This window comes from Leuresthes tenuis, unplaced genomic scaffold, assembly GCF_036924035.1.
Source record: "Leuresthes tenuis unplaced genomic scaffold, fLeuTen1.0.hap1 SCAF_22, whole genome shotgun sequence".
NCBI lineage: Eukaryota > Metazoa > Chordata > Actinopteri > Atheriniformes > Atherinopsidae > Leuresthes > Leuresthes tenuis.
The window spans coordinates 6,533,957-6,553,869 of record NW_027325376.1 but is presented as its reverse complement, the minus strand read 5'-3'; the positions used below and the strand labels follow the sequence as shown (position 1 = coordinate 6,553,869).

The following is a 19,913-nucleotide window of genomic DNA, read 5'->3' as shown; positions in this document are numbered from 1 at the left end:
CAGCTTTATGACGTTATGAAGGCTATAGCTTCTTACTGTGACAGCAGGGGCTTCACTTCAGGTCCTTATTCAGATCCTTCAACAACACATCGTAGCCCTGATGAATAACGCCAACCAAAAAAAGAGGCTGTGCCGGCCTGCTCCCCCAAACTCCACTGTGCTGAGGTTGGTATATGCTAAAGAGAAGTGTTGAGGCAGGAGCCAAGATGCCAAATTATGAGCTATGAATGCACTTTTAGATGAAGCTGTGGAGCTGCCAACGACTAAAGGAAGTGTTATAGTCGCCAGTGCAGCGTGAAACTGCGTTCTCTCTCGTTTCTGAGACGGTTTCTGCTGCTCAACAAGGAGTGTCTCTACGCAGGAAGAGTGTGTGTGTGTGTGTGTGTGTGATTGCGACAGACGGAGAGGAAAAACATCTTGTATGAGAGCAGCGTCAGGACGCAGTGCATGCAGGGTTGGAACAGGAGGAAATAAAAAAGAAGGGGATTACGCACCCTGGAGACCGAGCTCCTGTTGTACCCATAATGCATTACCTGTGATCTCTCACCTCAATTTCAAACTGCAGACTCGATGTGTTCCATCTGAATAATTCCCCATCAGTTTCTCTTCTTGTTGTTTTCCTTTTTCCCATCATGTCCTTTTACTGCCCACTTCTTTTTTCTTTTAAAACAATCAAAAAGAATCCCACAGGGAGGCTCTCCCTTCGTGTGGATCTTCCGTTCACAATATGCATGCTGAAGATGAGTGGGATGAGAACCTGGGGCCTCCTCTGTCATATTTGATGGCGCTCTCCTTGCTAATCTCACGCTTCTCTGAGGACGGCCCCTATAACAGACACTTGTGCACTGTTGCCTTATCTTCTGTGAAACAAAGCCAGTGCAAACACTGCTTGGACAGATATCCTGCGCACGTAAACTGAAGCAGAAATCATTGGAAACAGTCTGGTCTTAATGCCATAAAGGAGTCATGCAGGAGCTGCTGCGTGCAACATACTGCTGGAAAGCTGAGATCCTTGCGGTTCGATCAATGCAGAGTTTTGCAGTGCAGTGACCAGAGCGGGTACAGTTAAAGCAAGAAATAACACTACCTCCTCTTTCTCATTCCTCCTCACATGAGCCTGGAGGAGCTCAAGAATGTTGGAAAATCTGTTAGAAACGTACATTTGTTTGTGCTACTGCTTTCATATTTGGATTAGGACTGGTTAAGACATCAGGCGGCGGACGGGTAGACAGCGACAGTCACCTGTTTACCAAAAGAATGTGTGTTCAGACATCTGTGACTCTGTAACACAGTGATTCTGACAGTTTAAAGAAAAGGACAACAAAACGGTGCGAGAGTGAGCTTTTAGTTGACTCTGGGTTCATCATGGATTGGCATTCAGAGCAGGTTTTTTTACGGGATGGGAAAGTGAGACACTCACCACAAAACACGGTCCAGCCGACGTCTTTAGACATTCCTCCAGAAGTTTCATTCTGAGTCTCTGCAGCTCAGGATTGTCCCACTCCTCTGGATCTACTCCCCAGTACAGGTCCACCACCTGAACACACACACAAGCATAGCAAAAGTGTTTCATGACAGCATTAAGAGCAAAGATTAGTCTCACAGCCTCTGAAGAGAAAGGGTTTCATCCTGTGTGTAATTTGGAATAAAAATAAGGTTATACATCATCTGCAACCAAGGGGATTAACCAGGAGACGGAGGCCTATTTTTTTTAACCAGAAATAGCAAAAAACTTCCTGCATCAATAACCAAACAATTAAAATATAGATGTGCAGCTTCCCCACAGCTGAAAATAAAAAAGCTTTGAGTGAAAATAAAAAAGCTTTGAGTGAAAGCTGAAAATCACTTTGAAGAAACTACAGTCAACACCAAGCTCAAACAGGCATCAGTAGGATTAAACCCTAAAATCTAATTTGAGCCACAGAGACGTAAACACACACCTGCTGTGTGTCACTGACCCCCCCCCCCCCCCCCCCCCCCCCCCCCGCATCCAACACCCTTCTCACAGAGTAGCAGCGAGATGCACACTCACACACATTCTCTCCTCCGTCAACACATCCATCACAAGTTCTGGCAGCCGGGACAGTTCTGACTGTAAACACGCCACAGGGGGAGTCTCCCGGCTGTAAATGCGTGTTGTGTGGCTGCTGCAGCTTCCTGGGTCTCTGGTAGCTTTCATCAGGCCGGTTTGGGCCTGATCTGTGGCTCCGGAGCAGCATTGCTGAAGGTCAAAGAGGAAAGGGGTAACTGCTGCTCAGTGCAGCTAGTTTGGCTTCACTCGTGGTGTCTGGGGAGTGAGAAGTTGAAGCTTCTTTTTCGGGGGGTTTCAGTAGTGACGACTGCTGTCTGCCTTCACGCTTTACTCCTCGCCACACGAGCTGGTGGAGATGACTCCACCCTGGCACAGTGATTGGCACATCGGCGGTTTGGCCGAGAACAGCAGCGACTGGAGGGCCTTTATCGCCGGACGGAGATGAAACTGAGAGAGCAGGACTTCACTCTGGCAGGCTGGAGCAGCAGCGGGAGGGCTGGAACGACTTCTCCGCCCATCTGCATGATTGTTGCTGTGCACCTGTGAGCAGCTGTGAGCAGCTGCGTTTCCGTGGAGGCAGACAGCTGTCAACTACAGTAGCTGCACATTTCACACACAGCCTGGAGCTGCAACATGTGAGGAGGTGGCACCAGAGAATGTTTTTGCCGTGATTAGGTTTCTCTAAATAACATGTCTGTGGGTGTGGGGTCACTTTGGCTGATTAAATAAAATGCTCCATTCTTTATCCTCCTCCACCACACGACTATTACTTTGAAGAAACTCTCCCACTCAGCGGTGCGCGATAAGCATCCCTTGTTTCTCGTTGCATCAGTGAAGCTGTATCACAGTCACTGATCTCCCTCCAACACACACGTGTGGGGAATGCCTTGTGTTGACAAGGACCGGAGGGAAGAGGAACGAAGTGAGATGAGCGCCCCTGATTGCAAAAGGTTTCAGCGGGTGATTGGGAGGATGCTCGGTAATTAAAAGCGAAATGAAGACATTAGTCATTTCCATTGGCTGCGCGCGTGTGGGGAGGAAATTCTGATTAAATTTGCACCCTCACCTGCCGTACTTCACTGGAGTATGGAGGGATGGAGGGATGGGTGACGGAGAAAAATGGGTAAAAGGACAGAAATAGTTACATAAGTTTACACGAAAGAGGCAAGGGTGCATGAATGAAGTTAGGAGAGAACTCGTTTGGAGGGCTTTTAACGAAGGAGGCCCGGTTAGATGAGGAAAGACTCCTCTGGGACTGGATTTGGCTCAAACAGTTTCACAGTTTCCTTGCGCCTTTTCGCCCTTCTTCTCTCTTTTTCTTTCATGCCAACTTTGCTTCTCCTCTCTGATTACTTTCCTTCTTCCCAGTCTTCCTCTAAAGTACAGTAGAGGGGGGGTGCGGTTGCTTACATAAGAGACTAACCGGCTTCTGCTAAGCGGCTTTCCAACGCCCTTGAGAGGCGTTTGCCCGTGGCGGGTCAAGAGCAGGCGATGCTTTTATTTTGTCTATTGAATGTTAGACTATTAGGCTTTGGGATTCTGCCCAAGATGCCCAGGAAGTAAGGGCATGAAATCAGGCTGGGGGGGCAGAAAAGCCCCACCAACTGAAAAACTCTGAGGCAAAAAAAACGAGCAAAAATAGATCCAGCGCCAACATCAATATATCTGAAGCTCAATGATGCAGGCGGTTTTATTAAGAACATGTAGTAAATCTCTAAGAATGTTCAGAGAATGCTGGCTTTCTGCTGCTGGAGGACAGTGTCGGTTTCAGCACCAAATCCAAGGCCAACTAGATATATTTTCACAGATGGATCACATGGAGGGAGGCTGAGCAGGAACTTTGACTTTCCTGCTCCATCTCTTTAACCTGTCTCTCAACTCATCCTTTAATAAGAGGTCAAATTCTATCTCTTGGATCGAAGAGAGTTTACTGAAGTCATAAACGGGAGATTTCACAGTCACGCCTTTGAGGAAATCCTGCCAAGCTCCGACACACCAGAGTAATCGTGGTGCAGTGTTTTAGATCTTGCAGCCCCGACAGCAACAAGTTGGGATTAAATGACAGTCAACAACATGAAATAATGAGCTCAACGGCAGAAGACGGGGGCAGGCTTTTTGTAAAACTGCTGGGGATGATGTTTCTTCTTTTATGAGTAACTCCTGCAGATGAAATCGAATTTCTGTTCATGAAAGGGGTGCCGAAGTTGTGTTCGAGGTCCCATTGTAAGCCGAGGTTTTCAAGCTTAATGGCAGTCAGGCCAGATGGAGGTGCTTAACAGCTAAATGAGAGCACGGACAGCTTGGAAGCTCCTCAAACCAATAATAGACGGGAAGAAGCACAAACAGAGGGTCAGTTTGAGCCAGCGTGCCTGTGCACATTCCAGAGAATTAGAATAATTCAGCTAAATTCTGTTTAGAAACACTCTTGCACTCCTGCCGTAGTCCTCCTCAAGGAGGCTCAGAGAACAAACCGTGTACTATAAGAGAAGGCACACTCCCATCTCTTAGCTGCCCTGCAGCCCAGTGGCTGTGAAGATTTATCCAGTCCCCCAAAACGGAGGATTTTCAGATTACTGAGTCTGTATAACCGGCGGCACATGGGCTCCTTTTCATTTTAACCGAGCATAAACCCGACAGCCGATACTCTGCAGGTGGTGCATGCGAGTCCATTCATTTCCCTGCTTCCAGAAACATTGGTGTATCATTTTGGTGAGCTAAATGCAGCCTGCAGTGCAGAGAGGTGTCTCTTAATCAGGCCGGCCGCTGGGTGGAAGAAGTCTGAGCTCGAGGGCCTAAAGTGTAGGAGAATAAGTGTTCCTGAAAGCAAATACAGTTCATATTTACATTCAAATAACACTTTCATCAAAAAACACCACAATTAGAATACTTAAACGAGGATAGCGTAAGTCATTTAAGTCATTTTTCCACTCTTCTGTCCGTCAGACTTCACAGAAATATGTTTTATTTCTGCGGCCGCTTGCTGGTAACTGATAAACCGACAGGAGGGAAAATGCCAGCGACGAGGCAGAAGTAATGATGCATCTTCTTCCGAAAACGAGACGTTCTCTTGGGGGTTATCTATAAATACGGCACAGTGGAAGCTTTAGATGTGTTTCATATTTGATTTGTGATTATCTTTGTTGATTGTCAGTATCGTTGGTGAGCAGGCGGCTGGTGTTTCTGAATGAAGCCTGAACAGAGAAAACATCAGTGAATGGAGACGGCAGCCTGCTGCCAGAGACCGAGAAGAGCATGAAACAAGAAGTACGGCATCCAGGTAAACAGATGGGGGGAGTCCCAAATAAACCAGATTCAGGCTCACGACTGCTTCTCTCTCAGGGTTTTTAGTTGAGTCTGAAGATAAGAGATGAGAAGTGTTTGCGTTTTTATCTCATTTTACTTACCAATTAAAACACAAAAGAAGCTCAAACAGCTTTTAGATTTTTAAGTGGGCGACATATTCAAAGAGCACGGAGTCTTTTGTGACAGGCGTTTCGCCTGCATCTTACAGCAGAAGAGTAAAAAAGGGGCTTTTTTCTAAACATGGAGGCGTGCCTGTTCGCCCTTCTTCTCGTGTCAGGCTGTGTGTTCTGAGATGTAAAACCGTGTGAGGACCAGCCGTCGAACAGATTCGCACAGCTGTGGCCAGAAAGCTTTTCCCGCAGAGCGTGAGCGATCCGGACAGGTTTTTTTTTCACAACAGAACTGCTTGGAGATCCAGTCTAACTCCTGTCTGTGTGAGGAGGTGATTGCATCGTAAGATGAGTTATGAGTCTGAGAAATGCAAGCTGGGTTAGAAGAAAGGAAACTGGGATTTTTTTGAGCTGCATTAGATGAGAAAATTGCATTTCCCACAACAAAAAAACTGATCTCAGGAGCAAATATGTGGTCTTATTTGTGTCATACAGGAACCGATCGATAGTGCTGCAGAGAAATCTCGCTTATGATCACTGCAATAAGGCTGTAATGTGAAGGGTTATAGTGCCCAATATGTCCAGTGCAGCCTGCAGTATAGAAACATGGTCAAACTTTAGTCTGTTATTTGGTCCTTGAGCACAACCAAGGTTAGGGGCATGGTCTCAGTGGGAGTTAGTTGCTGATGTAAGTTGGGCTTTCATATACTAGCAGCTCTTCTCACTACAAAGCAATTCAACCAATCAGTACCATGAACTGTAAGGGCTCTCAGAACCAGATTCAATTCAGAATGCATTGTAAACTTCCTTGAAACGAGCCTCTTCGCTGTGCTGTTAATATGTTCCAGCTTCATCAAAGTAAGCTGAAGCAGAGACTCCAACATTTTGACCAGTTTTATGAGAAACCTTTTCCAGCCCCGTCGCCAGAGAGAAGCCTTTCTGTGTTTCTCACGCTCTAGTTTCACATTAATTAGAGTTTCTTCATCTGTGCGACAGCCTCATCAACCAGGCAGCGAGGCTGTGTTTGACATCATCATTTGGTTTAGACACTGAACCGTCTTGGTTGGATTCACAGTAAACCCTGAACCTTCCCCACGACATCTCACCGTAGCTGAACTTTCCTCAGGTACACACGATCCCAGGCATTTCAAAAACGGGGTTTTACAATCTTTACAGGGCTTTAGAAAATCTCATTTATAGAACTTGTGGTTGAAAGCAGCCTATGAGATGAGGAAGGAGTCACACTGGGTGAAAACTGGGTTTTTTTAAAAAGTAAAACCTTTAACTCAGCTTAACTGGGCTGCTTTTATTCACACGTGGTGCAAATCCTCAACACTGGGGGCAAAGATCTGAATAAATGCATAAATATGAAAATACAGCTTTTTTTTTTAACCTTGGCTATTATGAAACTATATGATTAGCTACTCCCTGATTTTAATGTACTATAAATAACTATCCAAAGAGACTCCACCAGTTGTGTGATAATCCAAGGATAATTAGACACAATCCAAAATGTGGTCAGCATAAACAAACAGAGACAACACGATGTGTCACCGACTAACAAGCGGTCAAAACAGACAGTGAAACGTGTAATCTGAGCCCACAAATAACAGCTCACAGTCTCCAGCACGGGACTTTCCATCATCTCTACTGGTGGCTGTTTTGATGGGACCCCAATTATGCAGGGGTTTAAATATTCCAACAAATACATCATTTGGTGGGCCAAAGACTCATGAAATTTAGAGATCAGTGTCTGGCAAAACAACTCCAAACAGTGGGAAATATGTCAAAGGGAGAAATCCAGCGAGGTTACAGACCGGCCGACACCTCGTCTGACATCAATAAGAACGTTTGATGCTGCATCTCTGGCACCCCTCCGCCACCACTCCTCTGTCTTTGAGTTTTCTTCAGGTTTCTGGTATTTCCCTTGATAAAGTGAGCATGCAAATGACTGATGAAGTCAAAGGAGAGCGAGCCGGACACAGGGGGATAAAAATAGTAAAAAGGATCACGGAGCCTGATGCCCCGGTTGGTGCTGTGCTCTGACTGAATGAGGACGCAGCCCTTGGCCCCTGGGCTGGATTTCCGTGCCCTATTCCTCCCGCTCCATCCCCTGGGATCCTTCTGCATCCTGTTAAGGGAACGCTCTGGATGGAAACTGAGTCAAACGATGAGAGACCGGGGAGAATTGGGTTTCAGCTGCTTGGTGTGTGTGTGAGAGAGGAGCAGAGTGAGAATTTGTGTTAAAGAGGAGGCGGGATTGCTCATAAATTACAAATCAAAGCAAAGGATGAGTTCAGCTCGGCAAAGATTGTACTCGCGCTACAAGACATTGTACCTAAATCATATACGGTTTTACTCGAGAGTCCCCGACTGGTACTAATCAGCGGCAGGCTCCAGTAAAAGGTGATTCCAGCCAAGGAGCCGAAACCTCACACGGTGAGGAAGAAGAGCGGTGGAGGAGGGAGACGAGTGGAAGTGACTCATCATCGTATTAACTTTCAGGCCTTCTGCATAATCATTTGGGCTCATGCCTCATCACAGCGAGCTGAATCACCAGACAGACACGTGACCACAGCACCGAAACGCCGCTGCCTGACTTCGGTTTCCTTCTTTATCACTCAGTCCCAGTCGAGTCTGTGTGACACGTGGCCAAGCTTCACAAGACGCCACCTCAGGGGGAGATGCAGTGGTCGCAGATAAAATAAACGTTAAAAAAGCTGTGTGTGCTGCACGCTCCTCCAGTGTTTTGACGTTATTTTGCTCCCATACAAATGAAACAACTCTTAAGACTCAGCTGCTCTTACATCAGGTTGGTGAGGACAAACCTGTGCACATTTCTGTCTGCTCTGGTCTTTTCACTCGTGATTCACATAAATAACAGATTTTAATCTCATTCGATTTTCTTGATTCTGATATCCACCCAAACAGAAGCACAGAATAAGTCACGTTATCGATTCCAAACGCAGGCCTCGCATAAACGCGCAGGATGTTAAAGACGGGACCGTCTGCGACCGTACCGATCTGAGCATGCTTGTTTATAGGCAGGTGTTCTGAGCTCCGTCTCGCTGCAACAGCTTTAAAACTAGCAGCTGACACCCCGCTGACTACAGCTTCATGGGATAATTCGGTGGGTCCAGCTCATCGGGAACGAGTCTCCACAGAAATCTCCCAATGACTCGAGGGCTCTCCTGGATTTGTTTAACAAACAAACCTCTGATAGAAATCTTTCCACTCACACTGATTTGCAATGCAAATGACTGTGATGGGTGGACACCAAAGGGGGGGTGCAGCAGTTCTGTGAAAACAACAAAGGGGAAGCCCATTGCATCATGCAGCATATCCACAGCTGCACGTGTGCCAGCCATCACCGATGGAGCCTTATCTCTGCTGGCCTTCTGTCTGCTTAAAGAGACAGGATCCCCTCCCTCAAAATAAACTGACAGGTTACTGGAGCCATGAAGAAGGTGAGGCATACACATAATAAATCAAAGGACAAGCAAATGAACTGCTGGAATAGAGTCACCTACCTGGAATTCAATGCCATAGTTCTCCCTGCAGAAGTCTCGTAGTTTGGGGTAGACGTGCTCTTTCAGTGCGTTTCTCTCGGCTTCTGTGTCTGGAAACAAAAGACAGAAATGTGACAAATTTAAGCAAATAGCGTGAAGAACACTTGAGTTTAAAATATCTGACACAATATCTCAGCAGACTTTCATTTTCTTTGCTGTTTTCTGAGCTACAAACGGACCTTTTAAACCTGGAAACATAAACTTGTCTTGACTGGATACATGACAGGACGCTGGTAAAGAAACAGCATCACATCACAGTTGCCCCCAACCGTGAGAAGATGGAGCCTTAATGTCAGCCATTCACGCGATGGGTTTGTGATGCGCTGCTTGTACCAGTAATGGACGGGAACATCTACAGACGTTCCTACGTTTGAGCTTCTTGAACAGGTTGATTCAGTTGCACTTTCACTGCATTTGAAATAACAAGCAAAGCTGCTGTCTAAATGAATCCACTCCTAATGGTTGGTCATTCAGATACGAAACTGACCCCTTTGCAATAAGTCTAATGGGAAGGAGTGCATGTCAGAGAGGGACTTAATATGTTTAAAGGCCATACAAGCACTGAATAAAATATGTATACTTCCTTAAAAAAAAAGAATGTTATTTTTCAAGGCGAATCAGATCGTTGCTACGGCGCTGACACATGCCGGTACGTGACTGACATTGATTTTTTTCTCCCTCGCAGAGAGACAGAGAGTCACCAGCCGTGACTTTGGATGGCTCAGCAGAACTGTACTTTATATAATTGCACCTCTTTATGGACTTCTGTGGTAAAGCCGTCCTCACCAGTTCAGTCAAATCAACTGTAAAGCTTTCAGTAGACAAAGGACAGGAAGCCAAACACCAGAGATTTACAGTTTCGCATAGAGAAAACGGTTTGAGGCCGGGAGACTGACGTGCGCAGCCTCGGGAGACCCCTGCGCTGACGCCAAGGGGAAAGAGCCCAACGACCGTCCACCTCAGCCATGTTTCACCGACGATGGACCGGCTGGGAGGATCCTCGGCGTGATGCATCCAGGGTACAATCAGCAAGCTTCCTGTCGAATGTCGAGGCTTAAAGCCGCTGCTCTTATTAACATTCAGCTCATGCATATTAAATCCTGTTAAAAAAAGAAACGGTACGGCTGTGATGTTTGAAATCTGTGGTCATTTCGACAGCCTGAAGTGGCAGAATATTAGATTTAACAAGAACAAAAGTAATCTCCTCTATCTTGGACACTTAAAAGCTCCTCCCCTGAAATTAAAAACGGAATAAGAGAGAGAAAAATATACCACTAAATCTGACACAATGAAAACTCAGTGAGTATAAGCTTCTCCTATTGTGTTTCGATTCTGCAAACGTATAAATGTTTCATACAAAATACAGCTGGATTAAATATGCAGATGTTTCTCTTCAGGTTTGCAACCTTTAACCTTTGAGCACATCATTACTCTGTTGCACTGATCAATAAGGCCTCCTCAGGGTGACTACTTGAAACGATCAGCTAATTGTTTAATTCATGGCGTTTCTATTTGGGCATCATTCGATATTTGGTGTGAAGTGTGAAGATGCCCATAATCGTACAGTGAGCTTGGAGAGCCGGTGTTAACGTGCTGCTGCAGAATGTGGGATTGTGCAGCTTTACAAAGGCGGTGATCGTATCGGACAGACGGGAGTGTCAGAGAGTGAAAGCCCACGGCTTGTTGTCGTGTCCCACTTTCTTTCCTGCTCTCCTCTCATTTTAACAATCCTCCAAATGGTTATTGTAATGTATCCGGACAGGGCCGGCCTCTCTTTTCTGAGGGGTGTGGACGGGCAGTTAAAAACAGAATATGCCCGACAGAGACGCCCCGCGTGACGGCAGACGCTGGCCTGCACACGCAGCCCCTCAGCTGCTAATCGTGAGCAGACGAGCCCACAAATTTACTCTGACGTATCTATCTCCCATCTATCTTTAGTAAGGCTTTGGGCCGTGACTGAGCAAATATCCGCCCACAGCCACCCCGGCAAAATGTCAAATCAAAACCAAACCAAGGCAATAGTATGCAAATGAATAGAAATGTGCAGAACTAGTGGCCTTTGTGGAATTTAGATTAAACTTGTTTATGTGTTGGGGAAGTGTTGAAAGACAAGTTTTCCTCTGTCTCGATGTGACCTGACAGTCTCATCTGTGTTGCTGTTTGTATTGTGCTGATAACAGCAAACTGCCTCTCCGTCTCTTTTCTGTTGCTGTGGGACGATGATGAGTTATGGCAGCCTGACGTACGTGTGTGTCTGCTGTCGACACACTAACATGCAAAAGAACAAAGACTGGATCCTACACTCGCCTGCTTTCTCTCTGTGTGTGTCCCTCCCTCCAATTTTCCCATCTGTGTCTTTCAGTAGCGCAGACAAATCTATCTCTCTGATAGCTCCTGTCAGCTCTCTCTATTTTCCCTCTCCTGTCCTTTGCTTTTCTCTCCGCTTCCCTTCTACTTTTGGAGAGGTAATGGGCAGTTGTTTGAACGGAAAAATAAGCCAAATGTCCCTGACGCTCTTCCTTCCGTTCTTTAAACTATTTTTAGTCTAAAATGTAAAAATAATCTAGGAATCTGGGATGATGACGTCCAAACAACAGACACCAACCTAAAATATTGTGATTAAGAGGTTCATAAAGGCTTTTTTAGCTGATATTTCAGAGCTACACGTACAGAAATGTCCACGTTTCAGCTGCTAACATGAGCTGAAAGTCTACGTCTCAGTAAGCAGAATATGATTTGTATAGCTAATTAGATAGCGTTAGCTATATTGGTGGGATTTTTAAAGACTCAGTATGTTTAGAGGAAATCCTTTCACTCGTAGTCCACCGTTGTTGCTTATTTTGCAATGCTTTATGGGTAGTAGTGACGTAAAATGGCTGGAAGATGGAAAGGATCCAGGCTACAGTGAAATTTAGTTGACTTAGGGATTGTCCTCCGTTTGAACCCGAGCGTAGCGTAAGTGGAGCAGACAACAGGAAATGTACAACAGGAAGAGGAGGATCGGAGAGGTGGGAAGGCTGCCTTTCAATGCTAACAGAGGAGCTCTGCCTTGTGGCGTTCACTCACGTGACCTCAGAGTTCAACGCTGATCTGTTCATTTGTGATGCAGCTGTCAGTTCTGCTGTTTGAACTTGAGGTTTTCAAAGGTCTGAATGGCTGGGATCGCTGTTAAATTTAACAAACGACGGGCGCTTTCTCTGGAACGCAGCTTAAGCTGACCAGCTTAGGCCGAAACATGTTGCTCACTCCTCCTGTGATTGCTGCACATCAATAGGAAAGAGGGGTGATGTTTGTGTTTAGCTTACATTACAATGGAGCTCATTCACTTAATGACACGTAGAGATGCTGTGGAACAGTAATATCTCAAAGCTTTGTTTTAAGCCCCACTACAACGAGTAACAACCGTGGGCTCTCTCCTATTGGCCCCAGCTGACAAAGATGTCAAATGAATCAGGGAAGACGAGGTGAAAACAGGATGGGGTCCTCGGGTTGTTGCCTCTTGACTGGAAAATACAAACAAACGTGGCACTGGATCCAAATCTACGCCGAATTCTATGCTGTCATCGACCTGGAAAGGACAATTTTATCCTTTTAAACGGTGGGTGTGAGAGTTCTACCCCGGTGCCATAGACGTAAACAGGGCTGCGAAATAGGGCTGAGCGATTTTATCGATACCGCTATATAAATCGACATTTTATTTCCCGATTAAGTATCGACTTAATCGATTAAGTATCGATTTTTTTTTGCACTTTATTGAAAAGTCAGACATTACAATTAGTGAAAACACAGAACATTAACATAATACAAAAGAATGCCAGGGGGGTCATATTATACAAAACAGTGATAAATTAGTTAAAAAAATTTTATATAAAGTGCATAGCTCAGTGGTTTTGATGCTTTTCTGTTTATAGAATGTAGGATTGTTAAAATGTATTCTTTGAGCTCCTTCTGTCACAGTTTATGTTTTAATAGTCTTGTTTTCAGGTTCTGTTCTGGTCATGTTTTTCCCCTGCCACCGAGTTTCACTCATGTCACCTGCTTCATTGTTCACAGCTGCACCGCATTCACTGATCACTCCCTCCACAGTATTCAGTCTCCTGGTTTCCTTTCACCCATCGCAGAATCCTCACCAACCCTTCATGCCTCAGTCACCGAAGATAAGGCTGGTTTCCTGCCTCATAGCCATAGTCCTGTTCGTAGTTATTTATTGATAGTCACAGTTAATCATAGTCTTGTTTTGTTTTTCATAGTCTTGGTTTTTGTCATCGTTTAAGTATTTTTGAATCCGGCTCTGCCGCGCTCCCTGTTTTTTGGAAATAAACCTTTTATTTTAATTCGAAGAACTGCATCTGGGTCCTACCTCTCCACAGTTCCTGACACCTTCTCAAAAATCTAAAAAAGAAGGTTTGTGATTCGAGAATTTGGATTTGTGTACATGGTATTTAGCAGGTAAAACAAGTAGGTTGATGATGTATTATTTACAACATAAACATGGGTCTGCGTACGCTGAAGACACGTTTCTGACACGTTTGTTTGTTTCCGTTTGTCTGGCGGTGTTGTCCTTCCGGTTCAAAGGACGGACCACCAGTCCAATCAGCGACGATTCATGTCAAATCTCACTGTCCCTTTAAAATCATTCATAAATGATGTGTATTAAATCGTTTTGAATCGTATTTAATCGTTGGCTGAATGCCACGTATCGTGAGATTAGTGTATCGCTACAGTGTATCGCTACAGCCCTACTGTGCAATATATCGAAAAAATAATAATAAATCAGTCACAATCTCGACTCACACGTGCACGTGATCTCATTTCTAATTTTCTTTGGGCGATTCAGAACAATCCTTTTAGTCATACAGCTCTTTCGCTGCTCTAGAGTGAGACCTCGACCATTCCCCTGTTTTCAGCTTCAAACCTGATGATGAGGCACAAGGCGTCGTTATCTGTGAGTCACCACCACTGTCTACAACCACCTTAAATGGCACCACAAACTACAGCAGGAGATGGCCATAAGGTCAGGGAAGCCATATGTGTGGCAGTCAGACGACCACACAAACACGTCCATAAATGAGGCGTCACTCGGTGCATCGCCATTTCCTTCCAGTTCCCAGCAGTGCAAAGATAGTGCCTTTCACTCGGCTCCAATCAACAGAGCTGCAAATCAGGGATTTAAGGCAGCGATGGAGACTCTAGACAAGCAAAGTTATTACTTTAAGGGGTTTAAAATAAGCAAAAGTCCAGCATTTTCTTGTTTCTTTGGTGACATTCCTCTGTAAAGGGCACCCTTGTTTTCCTTTTCCTTTGACTTGAGCGCAGTAAATGTTTGAGGGAATCGTGATCGAGAAAAATCAGGAGTCGTGCAGCCCTAAAGACAAACGAAATTTAATTATTTAATTTGTGCAGCAGTGAATAAACAGATTTAAAATATTCAGCATCAACACTTTTTCTTTTGATGTTCAGTTTCAGGGCCTCCACTCACCTCCGCCCGTCTGTGGGCGGAGGCAGAAACCTCTGACAGATGCAGTCCTGTCAGGATCCGTTTGGACAAACAGTACATTTATCGCCTTTGCCACACTCAGTTTTACACAAGATAGCTGGTAATAGATTCAAATCTCAGGGTTTAGATTTGTGTTGAAATGTTTTAGAAATTTAAGATGAAACCCTTCCAGCAGTCATATGTTTCCCTGCCATGATTTCAGTGACTTTGATTGGACGGGAACGATTCAAAGAACGACACATTGGTCCAGAGCTGTAAAATGACGGACCTGTGACCCCCCCTTTACGCCCCTGTTTCTGACGCCTTTGATGAACAGACTCTTTCCCTGCCATGATTTCAGTCCTGTTTAACTGATTTTGTTCCTGCTCATCTTTGCTTCACACCTGCTTTGAGTTTTGTTGATTGCTCCATTGTTCTGTTCCTGCCATCCTCACCTGTCTGCATTTAGTCATTCATCACACTCACTTCCTATATATGTGCACACTGCCTGGTTTGTGTTGCTCTCTGTTGCTAGATTGCTTGTCCCCTCTGACTAGCTGTAAAGCCTTGATTCCCTTGATTTCTTGTGAATGTATGACCTCAGCATGTTCTAAGTCTTATTCTTTGTCTTGGGTTTGACAGTTTTACCCAATCGAAAGCTGAAATAACCCAATGAGGCGATATGAGGCTCACCTAAGCTGATAATACCATTGGGTGGGTGGGGACACCCCAAACTGCATCCTGTGTGTGAAAAACACACTTTTCCATGAACATATTGGGAAATTTATATTTATATATTTATAATCATCAGAAACATTTCCAATCCCTATGGAAACACAGAAAATGGTGAAAAATGGTAAACCACCTCTAATAGAGAGTAGCTCGAAGAAGACCTAAATATGATTTGCATGCGGGCGTAAAACCTTTTCATATCGACACAGCGAGTATGTTTCCGTGCCAACGATCACAAGAACTCTTCATCACACCTTCTAAGCCTTAAAAATATAGACTTCTGGAAACCAAATTCTGAGGCCTGCTATATGCAAATTGACTGCATGTTATGGAAATATTTGGGGTGATTCCTAAAAGATTTCTCTGTCTTCCTCATGGATTTGATTCAATTCAATTTTATCTATATAGCGCCAGATTACAACAATTGTCATCTCAAGGCACTTAAGTAATATGGTCAATGGTATGGTATAATTGATGATCTGGTAAGGGACGTAATGGAAAGAAATGAGAAGATAATCGTGTTCCTGACAGTTCACATGTATATTCTGTGAGATGTTCAGCCCTCGTAGACCTGCTAAATGATGCTAAATAAATAATATCATAAATTGACTGGTTCAGAGGTTTCTCACCAGCCATACTCTGAACTGCTGAAGTTTATATTCATCGATCCAAACAGGTAATATAAAAACACTCAAATGACATGTTGGCTTGTGACGCATCAGAGCAGATCCCAGATCCAAAAATGAAAGCTTGTGCTTCTTAGGTTGCACGGAGGCTGTTGCTCTGACACGGTCCGATACAAACTCTCCCCCACGTTGTTGTGTGCGTGCAGTCGGTGAGCAAATCGATCATGAATGACCCGGAAGATGCTGAAAGCAAACGTGTAAATCAGCCATCCGTAAAGGCCAGATGTTTCTGTATTTCCTGAGCCTGTCGGTAAGTGAATAACGCAGAAGAAACCCACCGGGGGTTAGTGCCTCACCGCTAACATCAGCGTGACCAGCACCCCCCCCCCCCCCCCCCTGCCAGTGACTTAACTTCCGTTTGATTAAACAACCACAGCAGTGGCTGCACGTCGGACCAGTTTTATCTTAGCTAACATGACAACTATAACAAGTTCAGTGGCTAATAGCAACGCAAGCAGCAGCTGCCGGAAATGCCACAAGTGGGGGACATGTTCACAATTCTTCAGAGACTCCTCTGCGTGCATGATAGAAGATGACGATTGACATGAAATGTTGTCTTGTAATTCATGTCATTTTCAGACTCAAATATCTGGCAACATGAGCCAAACATCAGACCAGTCAGGTGCTTGGATCAGCCTGCAATATATCAAGCAGTTTAGATCTTTAGAGAAATCTAAACAGACTCAAAATGTATGACGCCACTCTTTGGTTATCCCCTCAAGCTATTTATTTTTTCCCACATATAAAAACATCCCAAATTCAGCCAGTAATGGTTCTAAAACAGGCCAAAGCGAGCAACCATTGCCCTGTTTTCAGGAGGCCATTTAAAATCAAAACAAGCCTGTGTTTCCTCACCACCGACTAATTGAAACTGTGAAATTAAAGAGTAAATTGCACCCGTAGAACAACGAGCCGGTGACACTGATTTTAAAACATCTGCGCAGCTACATAAGCTCTAACTCCACAAGCTCAAAGAGGAAAATTAGTTCCTGAACATTTCTACTTATTTAGTAAGACGAGCAGATCTGGAGGATGTTGTCCGATTGTGTAATCAGATGAAAGAGAGGCGGCCTTATTTACTTTCTTTCTTCCAGCTAAATTTCACCACCCCACTGCGAGTCTAATGGCTGAATCAACTTCTGTTCTGTAAATACGATCATTTATTTCTAATCTTGAAAACAGTCAGTTTGTTCTTGAGTGCAACGTGTTGCTTAAGGTGGAAATGTGAGAAGTTGTTTGGGAAGAGAGATTTCTCCATTAAACAAATACAACTAAAACCATCCTAACCAGTTGTTGTTGTCTTCACACGTGCACACATACCCAGTACGAGTGGATGCCATGTCCGACCTGCCCCTGTGCATGGAGCAGGTAACAGTCCAAAGAATTCCCAGAGAAGAAACCCACCGGGGGTTAGTGCACACAAAACCAGAAGAAGAAGGTAGTTACCTGGAGAGATGACCAGATTTGGGAGCCTCCGTTTGTGAGAGTCGACCTCGAGATTTCACAAAATTAACAACTGAAAACGAGACCTTCTCTGTTTTTGTATCCCGTCTCTATGGAAGCACCATCCGACACCAAAACTGCAGTAAACGTTTCAAGCTACAACACCACATCTGACACAGAAAATCTCAACAATCGGCACCTTTTGTGACGTAATGTTGGTTACTGTCAGACAATCCCGTGTCATTCTATCCCGGCGTATCCAGGGGACTTCTTTCTACCTTCACCATTCAACATTTTTACCTGAAGATTTGAACGCTCCACGGAGTTAGAGGCATGTGCGCTGCCGGCCTTGTCAGGGAGAACTTCCTCCATCTACTCAGGAGAAGAGCTAGAATGTGGCCGGGTACGTCCAGAAATCCAACACTTCACCGGCCCCGGGGTCACGATTTACTAAAGAAAGCCACAGACGGCCTCTCTTCTTTGTTCCCTTTCACCAGATCCGATTAAAAGAAGTGCAGACACTGACAGTTTAACCTGTATCACAAACTTAAAGGGGAAAAGTGCAAAACAGAGCTCTGGGAATAGTCGGGTGGTGAAATGTAAAGTAATTAGTGGTCTCTATGGCGACATTACAGCCTTGACGATGCTGCGTTGGAGGGCTGATCTCGTGCATCATATCTCTAAAGCCTCTGGCTTTCATCAGCGTTTAACAGCTTAAGAGATAGCTTGATATTTGAATACAAGCTATCATATCGATCCCCTGAGGTGACTTCAGCAAGGCAGAGCAGTTGCTTTGATATGCTCATACGGACACAAACACGCGTACATCAGAAGCTGAGACAGGCTGCAACAATGCACCCACTGATGTGCTCAGAAATAAATCACCTTGGACTTTTCTCTGGCTGGTCGCTGCTGTCCAGCTACTGGCAAGAACAGATAGCGGGGGGGGGGGGGTAAATTGATCAGCTGTGGCCACACGTACGCACAGACTGATCCACCTGAGCCCAGAGGCTGTGCGATTCATTTAGATCACGATAAACGTGCAACACTGCAAAGGAGTAATGAGATAAAGTTAAAATGTGTGTCATGTGCCACAAACGCACACGTCGGAGGTCCGTGAACGCAGCGGCGGGAGAACACGGAAGTTGACTGTTTCCCGTGATTAAAGGCGTTAGGGTCAGTGAGCTCAGCTGATCGGACTGTAAAACAGAGCAGAAAAGGTTTCTCATCTGTTTTCAATGCTGAAACAGCCGTTGGAAGCTGGATGATTATCGCTCCAGACCACTTTAAAAAACAAACGAGGAGTGGCCACATGAAGCAGGATTTGTCAGACCACAAGCAGCTTCCACTTCAGCTCTGTCCATCTTCAATGAGCTCGGGTCCAAAGGAGTGCACGGCGTTTCAGGATCCTGCTCACATGTTTGATTATACGCAGCAGACCCATGAGCTCGCCTCTCTGAGATGCTCCTGTTGGCAGAAATCCTGCTCCACAGCTTTCCTGCTCTTTCGCTGCCTTTCTGAACAAACTTTATTTTTCTTCCAAAACTCAACGGCATTTCTCAGCCTCAGCATTCAACAGGTCGTCTTCCTGCTTCAATCAGTTCAGCGTGTCTTCATTTGGATTTTACATCGCGTCTTCTCTTTGCTGGAATCAGGATTTTCAGCGTAAAGTGTGACGCTCGCGGAGAGCTTTAGATCACAAGGCTGCAGAGAGTTATTACAAGAAGTGTGTGTTCTAATTGGGCGCCATCACATTGTGAGTTCATACCTCAGGTTAATAACCTCCACAGGTGACGCTTTAGATGCAGTGTACTGTACTAAAGAAGTGCATGGACAGCCCCCTCTAGTGAACATGAGGAAAGCAGCTCTGAGCAGGGTTCCATATAAACAACAGGCTTTTTTAAATGCATATGGCAGGTTTACTGCTTTTGTAAAAAAGCTTAAAAGTGCAGCAAAGTTTCTGAAGACAGTACGGATCTGCTTTGTGTCTAACAATGGAGCAGTTTACCCCACATCTTAAAAAACGCGTCGCTTGCCTTTAAATGCAAAGAATACAGAGTTGCACAAGTCATCTGCTGAGTGTCTGCGCAGCTGAGTGAAGTCAGACAAAGATGAAATCAACGTCTTCATGGCAGGAATACTGGACTGGTGACCAGCATGTCGCTTAAACGGCAGCAGCGGCTCATAAATGGTTGCCTTTCAGGCTGAGATGTGTATTTTCCATTTGTGCCGACGGTGTGAGAAGAATCACTCTGAACAGCAGCCCCCCCCCACCTCCCGTCGCATCATTTTTCCTCTTAAATTCGTGCTGAGACGGGAAGCTCTCAATGACTGAGTCAGCTACAGGTGGCTAAAAAGTGCAAGACTCGATAATCTGGTGCAATAAACTCAGAGCGGTTCATTCGTTTTTCTTTCCTTTCATTGGGTCTGCTGCAGTTTGCTCTGGGAAGGAAAATGAATGACAGCGGTGTATCGACAAGTGCAACCGCTGTTTTTACTCTTTGGGCATATCCTTTTCTCAGTCCCTCCCTCTCTATTAGCCTACTCTACTTTGCTCGGCTT

General features: G+C 45.0%; 1 protein-coding gene across 1 annotated transcript in view; it reads right to left on the bottom strand.

Annotated features, from left to right (window-relative positions):
* Positions 1–19,913, bottom strand: part of LOC140282182 (NACHT and WD repeat domain-containing protein 2) — a 44,465-nt gene that overhangs the window by 22,847 nt on the left and 1,705 nt on the right. The window contains exons 3-4 of the mRNA XM_072376758.1: positions 8,976–9,064; positions 1,421–1,537 (exon numbers count right to left, since the gene is read on the bottom strand). Of these exons, the coding sequence (XP_072232859.1) occupies positions 1,421–1,537; positions 8,976–9,064 (206 nt within the window). The remainder of the gene's footprint in view (positions 1–1,420; positions 1,538–8,975; positions 9,065–19,913) is intronic.